This window comes from Halichoerus grypus, chromosome 8 (assembly GCF_964656455.1).
Source record: "Halichoerus grypus chromosome 8, mHalGry1.hap1.1, whole genome shotgun sequence".
Classification (NCBI taxonomy): domain Eukaryota; kingdom Metazoa; phylum Chordata; class Mammalia; order Carnivora; family Phocidae; genus Halichoerus; species Halichoerus grypus.
In genome coordinates, this window is record NC_135719.1 from 143,663,986 (window position 1) to 143,676,190 (window position 12,205).

Sequence of the window (12,205 nt, forward strand, 5' to 3'; positions counted from 1 at the left end):
CTGTACGATAGTCCTCTTTTATAGCAGTTTCCAGAAACGTGGCAAAATTCTAAAATGGTGTGGGTCACTAAAGAACGTTCACTAAAAGTTGGAAATTGCTTTTATTTCAAAATTGGTTGATATATGAAGGCCTGGTATTTGGTAGAGCTTACAGAGTTTGTTTACCCTCCATAAATTTGCACTGAATTCTTATTTTTTTTTTAAATTATTGTATAGTGCTATTTGAAGTAATCTCTTTTGTTCTCCACTGATGGAATATCCATTTCTTGTTTGTTTAAACAGAATCTTCCACAATCTGTAATTGAAAATGTTGGAGGAAAAATTTTTACATTTGGATCTTACAGATTAGGAGTACATACAAAAGGTAAATACTGTTTTAATTATCTTGAGAAGGAATACTCTTTTTAGTTCTTAAAAATCATAACGACCCATTCATCGCAGTTACTTGCGTAGCATACAGCTTAGTGAGTTTGTGTGGAAGATAGAATACTTCAAGGAGCCTAAAGTTGGTTAAGAAGATAAAAAAGATGTCTTCTAACCCTGCACTGACCAATATGGTATTAAGTAAATTAGAAAAGGCAGTTCTGTACAGCATAGGGAATATAGTCAGTAGTACGTTAAGGACCTTGTATACTGCACTTAGAGTGGTGAGCAGAACATAGTGTATAGACTTGTGGAATCACTGTGTTGTACACCTGAGGCTGATACAACATTGTATGTCAACTGTACTTCAGCTTAAGAGGTAAGTCAGTGCCTCAGTAGAAGTAGTCGCATTTTTAGATCAGTAACATGGTGGCTAGTGGTTACTGTGCAGCAAAGTGCAGAGAGAGAACTTTTTTCCCCGGTGGACAGCTCTTTCGGACAGTGCTGCTCTCTGTATCATTTCCTCTACCTGAAGAATATCAAGTCAGGAAATCAGAACAAAAATGAATGCAAGCCTCTTAAAAAGACCTGTGGATTTTCTTTTCCTCGTGCTTTTTTCAATAGTTGTAAAATACAGTTGAGCAAAAACCAAACCACAACAGTGTATCTGCAGCCATTGGTGATTACTGTCAGTATTTTCTTGCTTTGTACTTATCTTATGCAAATAAATACACAGTGAAAATGTTATCACGGCAGAGAACATTTATTGGACTTTTTTTGCTGGGCACTGAGCTAATAATAAGCTTTTGGTCTTCATTATCTCATTTATTCCTCACTTCTCTTATTCTCATGTAACAAATAGAAGTCTGAGACTTACCGAGACAGTAGGCTTGAACAGTTTCTCCCAGCCATCTCTTGGCAGAACTAGGATTCTTCAGCCATTAACCACTGACTTCTTGTTAAAAAGTATCTGCCAGGATAGTGTTCTGTTTGTTCTGGCGTTCTTCCTTCTCCTCATCTCCCACTGCTCTGTGCCAGTAGTAGTTAGTGCATTTGCTTTTGATGTGTCCTGTGCACTGTATGCTCTTCTCCCTTTTGCGTATATGCTAAATATACAGCCTTCAGAGTAGTGCCTTAGCTATTGAGTCTTCTAGGGAAATGACTGTGTTGACCTGCTTCCACATCGATCTCTCCCTTTTATGATCCCAGTTATTGATTTAAGTCATCTTTGTTGTGTTCCCCCTGTGCACTCAAGGCTGGCCTCCTATCAAGCACTAAATTAGTAACAAATATCTTACCATGGTGTGCCTCTTTGGATTCTTGCCAGTGGTCCTTTTTGGAGTTTATTCTGTAGGTCCCATTTAGGGGCCAGATAGACGCCTATAAGCATTACTCACATAATGTGTGGGGAAAAAAAACACTTTTTTGGTTTTGGCTATGACAATGACATCAAAATGTTGGGTATATTCTTGAATAGTTCCCTCTCTTTAACATAAAAGTCCTATCTGAGTCACCTTTCTCTGACTCCCAGGTCACCTGGGCCACTACAAATAGAGGATGCTGCAGGAAAAAAGATATCCCGTCAATTAGTATCATGTTTTTCCTATACTGACCAGTAATGTTTTTTAAGGGGAAGGGCACATTTTTAGAGGCTCGCTAGTATAATGTTAACAGATTCTCAACATCAAGTACTGCCATGATAAGATGCAAAATAATTTTCTTGTAATAGTAATTAGTGGTTGATGGGCTTAATTTTTTTTAGGTGCCGATATTGATGCGTTGTGTGTTGCACCAAGACATGTTGATCGAAGTGACTTTTTCACCTCATTCTATGATAAGTTGAAATTACAGGAAGAAGTAAAAGATTTAAGAGTGCGTAAATGTTTGGGGTGAAAGGGGAGGAGTTTATAAAAATTAGTGAAATTGAGCAAATTTTATGGTCTAGCCGTCATTTATTGAACTCTTGCAATTTGCCAGACCCTTTCAAGGGCTTAACATGTATGCTTGCATTTTATTCTTTACAAGCCTAAAATAAATTTCATCTCATGTTCAGAGTAGGAAATAAGGCAAAAAGAATAAATATTAAGCAGTGTGGCCACGATTACATCTGAGTGGCAGAAATCAAGGATTTGAACCTAGGTTTATCTGATTCAAGAGCCTGGTGTCTTAAAGATAGTTGTTGAGAACCTAGTCTATGTCAGGCGTTATGCTAAATTATGTTTAAACAATTTCAAATGTCTCATTCACTTAAAAGTACTAAAACTAGTATAGGTCTGATCTGTAGTTTGAGAGACACTGAACTTATTTAATTTTCTTACAGGCTGTTGAAGAGGCATTTGTACCAGTTATCAAACTGTGTTTTGATGGGATAGAGGTAAGATAAAATTCAAATAGACAGTTCTTGCTCTGTGTAATGTTGATTGATGTAGGTTAAAAAAGTTATTTTAATTGGTAAGTTGATGTGATATTAACAATTAAGTTTTTTAAATAGAAGTGACTCTGTTCTTTGTGGAATATCAGTTCTAGTCTTTTTATTTTTTTAATTTTATTTTTTTAGAGGGAGTAGGAAGGGAGAAAGAGAATCCTAAACAGGCTCCACGCTGGGCTCAGTCTCATGACCCGGAGATCATGATCTGGGCTGAAATCAGGAGTTAGACGCTTAGCCGACTGAGCCACCCGGGCACCCCAGTTTTAGTGTTGTGTGTGTGGGGGTTTTTTTTTTTTTTTTTTTTAAAGAGATTTATTTATTTTAGCGAGAGAGACGTACTGGGGGAAGGGCAGAGGCAGAGGGAGAGGGAGAGAATCTCAGACTCTTAGCTGAGCACGGAGCCCAATGTGGGGCTCCATCCCAGGATTCTGAGATTAAGAGTCTGATGCGCAACCGACTGAGCCACCCAGGTGCCCCTTCGTCTTTTTTCAAAGAGCCTCATGAAATTAAGAGCTAAAATATAGACAGAAATAATTAAACTTGACTATGAAGTGCTGTTACAAAACTGTTTACTCAGTAGGTTTTCCATTTGCAAATTTATATACTTTTAGTCTTACTAAGGTAATAACAATATTTTTTGCACATGGAACTTTGCCTTGACATCATTTAAATTAAATATTTAAGAAGTTGAGAGAAAACTGTGACCTGATAGTGTGTATGCTGAGATATTTTCTGCTAGGGGAGGATTTATGAGTTCAGATTCTTGAGATGATACTCATTTCTGTCTGCTGTTCTCCACAGCAGTTGTAGTGAAGGCAGTTGGAACAAAGCTGGTAAGACAGTAAAGCAACTTCACTTATTTATGTTATTTCTGTCATATATAATAGTTCTGGAAAGTCACTAATAGTGAAGATTGTAAAATTTTGGAAACTGGAAGAATAATACTTCATTGTTTTGCAAAAAAAGGACGACTTCTTTAACTGCTGCATAAAGATGCCCAGCTCTGTCTTCCTTGAAAAGTCGATGATTAACCTTAATTAAGTAGACATAAAATGTTAAATTTAGTAAAGGATTGTCAAGTTCAGGTAGATTTTGCTGTCAGTGCTTAAATAAATATAAAACAGTCTGTAAGGTAAGGCAATGTCCTGCTTTCCCCAAAAGAACATTACCAAAGAAGGGGGGATTGGTTTTTTTGTGGAAGACCCAACTGAATTGTGTGAACTTCTCAGGATGGAGATGAAAGTCAGATGGTTACTTGAAATATTTAATGTGTTAGTTTCCTGTCCATACATTGTATATAAAAATAACACTGTTTTAGGGAATGTGTTTACATTAGAACATTTGAAAAATCATTTTATCCTACTTAAAATGGCAATCTCTGTTGACTTGCTTGTTGAGTTACCTATTTATGTAAGCACATAATTTTTTTTTTTTAAAGTTTCTGAGTGACATGATTCACGTTTAATTTTTTTTTATTGTTATGTTAGTCCCCATACATTACATCATTAGTTCTAGATATAGTGTTCCATGATTCATTGTTTGCGCACAACACCCAGTGTAAGCACATAATTTTTATTTCTGTCTAAATTGGGGGGAGCTACTGGACTTCAGAAACTTTCATTGGAACATTTTTGCTATACCGCAAGTTAATTATTTATAAAAGTGTACAGCTGTTTTTCTATTTTGTAGGTGTATGTTTTAAATGATTTTTCACAATAAGCTCTTTTAAAATACTGCCTTCTAAAGTGATCTTCTAAAAGGCTTACTTCTGGCAGCATCCACAGTTTTGGAACCATGAAATCATACCCTCAGGAATAATGACCAAATCCGTGCTAAGTTTGTTCACACTCTCACCTTTGCTTGGAGAAAAGGGAGGGGCCCCTGTGTCGCTCCGTTGGTTGTATCGGACTCTTGGTCTCAGCTCAGGTCTTGATCTCAGGGATAGGAGTTTGGGCCCTGCATTGGGCTCCTCACTGGGCGTGGAGCCTACTTAAAAGTGGGGCGGGGTGGGGGTGGTTTGTCAGTTGCATTCTGTAAGCCTTCAAAATTAGCTGGTGTTTGTTTTTGTTTTGTTCCTATTTAGTCAAAACTAAGTTGGGAATCCTGTAATGTTATAGATATGTAAGGTCTTAAATGTAAGGAACCCCCTTTTTACTGGCAGGTATATTTGGGCTAAATATAAGGATGTTGGCCTTATAGTTGGGCACCTTTTAATATATAATCAATTCATAATTTATATAGATGGAGAACTAAACAGTTAATTTTAAATAGTCTAGTAGTAGATACATTAACAAATTTAGTATATCCAGTAGATGCATTAGTAAACTTAGTAAATCAAACTTAGTAAGCCTGATTAAAATGACAAGTAGGTATTTATTCAAGTTCTCTTTCATGGTGCCATGATTTAACATCTGATTAAAATACCTGTGATACACATTATTGGACTTTGGACTTTTGGAGGCATTGTCGTGTTTATAGTTGATGAGAAGATCCTGGCTTTAAAGAGTATTCTTTGGGGCGCCTGGGTGGCTCAGTTGGTTAAGCGACTGCCTTCGGCTCAGGTCATGATCCTGGAGTCCCTGGATCGAGTCCCGCATCGGGCTCCCTGCTCAGCAAGGAGCCTGCTTCTCCCTCTGACCCTCCCCCCTCTCATGTGCTCTCTCTCTCTCATTCTCTCTGTCTCAAATAAATAAATAAAATCTTTAAAAAAAATAAAAAAAAATAAAGAGTATTCTTTGTTAAAGAAATGCCTTAAAAATAGTTTGACGGATATGGAATGTTAAGTTTTGTTTTTGTTTTAGATTGATATTTTGTTTGCAAGACTAGCACTGCAGACTATTCCAGAAGACTTGGACTTACGAGATGACAGTCTGCTTAAGAATTTAGATATAAGATGCATAAGAAGTCTTAACGGTATGTTAAAACCTACTTTCATTTGCATAGTAGCAGTTTTTGTCAAATATGAAATAGTTTTTAACTCAGATTTTATAATGGAGCTTTTTATAGCCACGCTGTTTACCCATAGTGAGTCAAATAAAATATGCTTTACTTAATAGTTAAGACTGCAGAGGGGTATATGGTAATTTATTTTACTCACCAGTATCTTGCACTGTTATTTCTTTTCTTCCTGGGACATTTAAAGACTAACATTTGTGCTCTATTACTAGTGGTTTAGGTTTCACGGCATAACCCTAATTAATTCTGATCATGATATTCTTTGTAACCTTTTCAGCTGTTGTGTTTAAAGGGGTTACTTTTGAACACTCTTGTATTTACATTGCTGTTGCCGTGCTCTGGCAAGAACAATTCTTGAAAACTTAAGTGGATTAAACCCTTGTCAGTATATCCTGACTGGAAGAAGTTTTAATTATATGATGAAAGTTTGAGATTAGGCAGATTACAGATTCTTTGTGATATATTTGTGATAGGAGATAAAAATTTTAGATTTTTTATTTGCAATAAAAGTTTTAGATTTTTTATTTGCCTTTTTATTCAATTAATGTTACTGATTCTATGAAATAAATTTTTATTTAAGTTTTACATCAATCTTAGAAAATTGAAAAGAAATATTATCATTAAACTTTTGATGATTTAACGTTCTGTTTTTTCACTCCCTGTTAATCAGGTTGCAGGGTAACCGATGAAATTTTACATCTAGTACCAAACATTGACAACTTCAGGTTAACTCTGAGAGCTATCAAACTGTGGGCCAAACGTGAGTTCAGAATTTGTTGGCTAGCTTATTAAAAATGTTTCAACTTTTGTTCAACACTAACTTTTCTTTTTGCTTTTCCCTTACCAACAGGCCACAACATCTATTCCAATATATTAGGTTTCCTCGGTGGTGTTTCCTGGGCTATGCTGGTCGCAAGAACTTGCCAGCTGTACCCCAATGCAATAGCAGCAACTCTTGTACATAAATTTTTCTTGGTATTTTCTAAATGGTATGTGTTTAGATTATATTAAAATAAAATTGATTGTAGACACTGAAGTTTAGTCTTATTTCTATGACATTTCTGCAGCTGGTTTCAGATTCAAATTTTAGTTCATGATGTAGCCATTTAGGTAGCTTTGGGGAGATCATGTTGTGTATAAAGTGGCAAACCTAAATTCCTTTCCTTTTCCCTAGCTTTCCCAGGCTAGTAAAGCAGGTGCTTTTTTGTGCTTCCTTATCCTCTAAATAAACTCTGAATTTTAGCTGTCATGTCTGCTAAAATCCAATGAACTTATATCAGTTTTAGGAATTTTGGATAAAACTTATATATACCACGTTTTACGCTCTTTGGATTTTTCCAAATCTACAGGTCATTAGTTTCTTGGAATTATTTTTTTGCTTTCAGCTGCCCATTTATCTTTGGTAAAATATTAAAAATGTATATAAAAAGCTTTTAAGAATAACTGTAAATGTAAAAAATAGGAATTTTGTCATCCCTTTGAGGTCAGTCATTAACCCAGGAGAGTTTGTTTTTTAAAGCTTCCTCATTTCAGCATGTTCACATTTGTCAATCATTATTTAAGAAAAGTAAGATAAAAAATTATTGCCAATTCATATTTGCTTTGGCCTAAAAGGTTTCTTGGTTTTTAATCAAATTGATCTTAGAGATTTGTCTTCCCGCTCTATGCCTGCCACCCCTGTACCTCCTCCCCCTGCAAAAATAGTTTGTTTAGTTATTTTATACAAATTCAAATTACTGGAAATAATTTTATAATTTAGAACTGTGCCCCACTGTTTCAGTACACATTCTGTTATTTACAGATTTGATAGTGCTTAATCATATATAATCAGTTTTGATGAGATTGACTAAATGTCAGAATTTCTGTAATGCTACACAGACATAGCAAATAATATTTCTAAGAAGCTAAGCTTGCTACTAAGGATGGAAAATAGTTTCCAATTTTTAATCTCTTCCATAAAAGACTGAGGCAGCTAACTTGTAGAATGCGTCTTGAAAACAATGTTATTCACGTCACAAAGTTTCATCACACATACTCATGTTAGAACCTTTAGGTTGTGAGATAAAATTTTCCTAATCAGTCTCTAATTATTCATATTCCTTTGCCTAAATGAGTTAACTTTTTCACCCTCACTTGTCTTTGGATGTAGCCAGTGTAAGAATAGGATTTTTGTCTTTCAAGAAGGGTTTATCCTGTTGAAGGTTGAGGTGAACACATCGGATGTCTTGGGATAGTACTTTTTTATTTAAATAGTGCTTTATCAGTTCTTTGAGAGGCAGAGAAGATGTGTGACTTACCAGCCTTAGAAAGCTGCCAAATGGTTTAAGTTAATTTCATAGTTAGAGGAAAAGTACTTCGAGTTGTCTTAACATCAACAGATAGGAATAAAATATTATATATATCAAGAGGGCAAAATGAATGAAGAAGGCTCACATTCACGAATGCTGTATGTTTAACAAAATACGTTTAGATGGTAATATCCAATAGTCTTATCAAGTGCTACAATCTTTTTAAACAGGGAATGGCCAAATCCAGTGCTATTGAAACAGCCTGAAGAATGCAATCTTAATTTGCCTGTATGGGACCCAAGGGTTAGTGTATTATTTTTTCCCCTACAAATTCGCACTGTGCAATAACAAGTAAAAATCATCTGCATAATCTTCAGGGAGACTTCCCATCCTTTTATGTATGAGTGGACATGTCCGTATTACACTTTCTTTTAGATAACCTCAACTATAATTGTCCTCTGATGTGAGAAGCATAATTATGTACCCTGTAAACTCCTTTTAATTGTACATAGTTTATAATATCAAGTTCACTAACATTTTAATTTATTCTATATAGAACTACCTTGTAAGTCAAAGTTTGTGTGGGCATTTGTGCTTAAAAAAAAAAATAAAAGGATACTCAAAATCCCTGTATTTTTTTATTTGATCTAAATATTCTGTTAAAATTGGGTTGTGGTAGGAAAACTGTTTAACGTTTACATGTGGCAGATAACTTCTAAGCAGTATCACTCTAATTACTATGATGTAATTGTAAAAATTGGTTTGGATATTTCAGATTACAAAAACCTGGTTGGGATAAAAGAAGAGCTTCTGTTCCGCTTTTTGGGAAGTTACAACCTTTACCGCTTACTCAGTTTAAATGTTACCAACATGCACTTTATTAATTGATAAAAGAAATACAGGTTTCAGTAAGGCTTTTTTTAGGTCTTTAAAATTCTATTTTTCTATTAGTTTCCTATCTTACTGCAGTATTGAAAATTAAGTCAGTTTTAAGTCTGTTAATTACATCAAGCTGTCTGTTTTCAAGTTTTCCAAACCTCAGGCATTTAATTTTGGAGGGATTTGAATTTACAGTTTCCTTCGTGGAAATATGTCACTTATCATTAGTATACAGATTAAGTTATTAAATCATTTCATTTTTTCTTAAAATAACACGGATAATATAGCCTCAGCATGTGTTAAGAAGCTTATACTTCCTATAAGTCAATGGTATATTAAAAACTTTGTTTCCATGTTGTTTAAAATTTGTTTTGCACAGAACAATATTTAGTATGACATTTCTGAAAAGTGTAATTGTGTGTGCATCCCCATTTCTGTTGTTGAAAAAAGAAAAACTAAACATCAATAGATGCTCGACTAGAACCTTTTTTGCTTGACAGGCACACGATTTCTAGTAAGGTTGCCAAAATAGTCATGCCCAAATGATCAAATCTTTAGACCAAATCTCTGATTCTATGAAGAATTCCTATAAAAACAATGTCGCCTTACATGGTTTTTCTTTCTCAACTCCAGCTATGAATGAAATAAAATTTAATCATTGGTTCAGTTTAACAAGGGGTAAAAAGTCCAAGTATCTGTTGCATATGTACTTGAAGAAACTGATTGGCTGTTGTTGTATGTAGGTAAACCCCAGTGATAGGTACCATCTTATGCCTATAATTACACCAGCATACCCACAACAGAACTCCACGTACAATGTGTCCGTTTCAACACGGATGGTCATGGTTGAGGAGTTTAAACAAGGTAAGTGTTTATCCTTATGCTCTCCTTTATACACGAAGGATCTACATACCATTGTAGACCCAGTAGTTGGCTATGCAGTTTAAAATGAAGAAAGCATTCACTGAAGTGGGTTTTGGTGTTTATTGATTGATTACAGTATGTATTTGAGAATTGACTTGAAAAACTCAGTTTGAGGCAAAGTTTTTTTGGTTATCTGCTAGAAAGCTAACCAGTTTAAAGCTATCCCCTTAGCAGGCCCTTTATGGGCTGCCTTAGTGCTATACAGTTGCCATGTAAAGTTATAAAATGCTACCAGTTTGTCTCCACTGGGTGACCTGAGAGATGCTTTTAGCAAGCTATATACTTGAAAAGAGCTTTGAGCAGGATTGGGGCCAAAGTGCCTATTATTTTGGAAGAACCTCTAAACTTCCTGAATCCCAGTAGTACTGTTCTAATTTCATTGCCCAAAACGGTCTTTGAGGGAAGTAGCTGAAACAGGATTATTTGATTTGATTGATAATAGTCATGGAAACAGAAATAGCTGTACCACTACCAACATCAAACTCAGGAGTGTAAAATTCTTTTCTGTAGTCTGAAGAGGCTCTTCATGGGAGAATGTTGCTTAGAAACATCAGGAAGCTTGTTTTTAGAAAGGCAAGACTCAGAGCTTATGGGAAATTTTTCTTTCTTGGTTAACTACAGTGCTTCAGTTTTTGGAAAGAGTCATCCTATGAGCATGGTATTTAGAATAATGGTAATTTACCAGAAATCTGGCTCTCAGAAACTCCAGCTTTTTGAAAAGTGTGTATGTATGTAAAAATCTCTGTGCTCTAAAGTCATAGGCTGAAATTGCTATTTGTTAAAATTAATGATTTTAGGATTATAGTGAATGCATGTGGTATGTTTAAGATCTTTAAAATTCTAGATTGTTAGACTGAAGCATGCCAACATTTTAATATGTTTTTAATTTAGGTCTTGCTATCACAGATGAAATTTTGCTGAGTAAGGCAGAGTGGTCCAAACTTTTTGAAGCTCCAAACTTCTTTCAAAAGTACAAGTATGTATTTTAAGGCATGTCAGACATGTTGCTCTCTTAAGTAATGGTTTAATGGTAGCATATGTGACATCTCCTCTTGCTAGACTAATGTAGTTTTTAATTTTCCTTTAAACATCTTCCATAGAATTTTCCTTCCTGTCACAGAGGGTGTACTGTTTTTAGTAAACCCTTTCTTTTCTCTTTGTTGAGGTGAAGTGTAGCCCCTATAGTTTGCTGCCTGGTGTAACCGAACTCCTACGTTTGTAGCAACATCACTTCTGTAGGCGTCTTAAGTCATCACCAGAACTCTCAGTCCATATGCCTTGGCAAAGGAGTGAGCAGTTAAAATCTGTAGTTACCGTTCTCTCTTAGGAAACGAAGTATTTTCAGCCAGTTCTGGAAACTTACTGTTGAGATTCTATATAACCATAGGCAGAGCTTATAAAATGTCAACATAGAGTCAGTAGAGTGTTTCCAATAGTTCTAGCACATGATTGGCCTACCATTTTCCCCTAATGTTAATAAAGCCCCTTCAGATATTTCTTGGAATCTAAGTGGGTGTAATATTTTTTATTAATGGTTTTAATACAATGATTTAATACCTTAGTACAGGTTAAATGCCTGATTGTGTTGGTTTTGATGAAAATTGTAAGTTATAATAAATCTTACTTTTTAAAAAAAAAAACGGACTTGCACTTTTATTTGCCCTGAGCTGAAAACTTGCCAAAGTCCCACTTAAATTTTTTTTTCTTTAATGCTTGAAACTTTCCTGACCATTTGATCTTGTGTTGGATTGTGTTTTGTAATAATCTAAGCAAGATTGCTTTATGCTATTTCCCCAATTAAAAACAAGAATGATGACCTTCATGATGTCTCTGTGTTTTGTTTCTGTATCTTTTGCATGAAAAAGCAATATGGAGCCAGCTTAATTGTTGTGTTCTGGGAGCACTGCGCTGTCAGTTAATATTTAAATAGCTTAACATTGAATGCTCTTGTTTATTACTTAACTCCCCGTAAGTTGTGCTTTTCCATTTGGCAGATAATTTATTTTCTGTTTCTTATTTTAACCGATGTTGAGGAAGTACCTTTGAACATTTAAACTAATAAAACATATATTCTGATATTTAAAAAAAAACTACAGCATCAAAGTACATAATTGCTTGTATGGAGAATAAGGAAGAAACTGGTTTTATAGAAAAATATCAGCATCTCTTAATCCCTGAGAATCAAAGACTAAGCTAGATTCATTCTTTTTCCTGTCTCACTTCCTCATAGGACTAAGGTGGGTAGAATGAAGTTCTTGAAAGTACCTAAGTGGCTTCCTTCACTTGAAGAAAGATTAATTGTTGAAATTGAAACCTTGATAGTGTCATCTATTTGAATAAATTTGCATTACTAGAACTTCTGAAGGTT

At 35.0% G+C, this 12,205-nt stretch overlaps 1 protein-coding gene across 6 annotated transcripts in view; it reads left to right on the forward strand.

Moving 5' to 3' along the window:
- Window positions 1–12,205, forward strand: part of PAPOLA (poly(A) polymerase alpha) — a 58,837-nt gene that overhangs the window by 19,299 nt on the left and 27,333 nt on the right. For all 6 annotated transcript variants that reach the window (XM_078054182.1, XM_036104700.2, XM_078054181.1 and 3 more), the window contains exons 4-12: window positions 283–364; window positions 2,126–2,235; window positions 2,684–2,737; window positions 5,593–5,704; window positions 6,417–6,506; window positions 6,597–6,735; window positions 8,265–8,337; window positions 9,657–9,777; window positions 10,729–10,813. In XM_078054182.1, coding sequence (XP_077910308.1) covers window positions 283–364; window positions 2,126–2,235; window positions 2,684–2,737; window positions 5,593–5,704; window positions 6,417–6,506; window positions 6,597–6,735; window positions 8,265–8,337; window positions 9,657–9,777; window positions 10,729–10,813 — 866 coding nt within the window. The remainder of the gene's footprint in view (window positions 1–282; window positions 365–2,125; window positions 2,236–2,683; window positions 2,738–5,592; window positions 5,705–6,416; window positions 6,507–6,596; window positions 6,736–8,264; window positions 8,338–9,656; window positions 9,778–10,728; window positions 10,814–12,205) is intronic.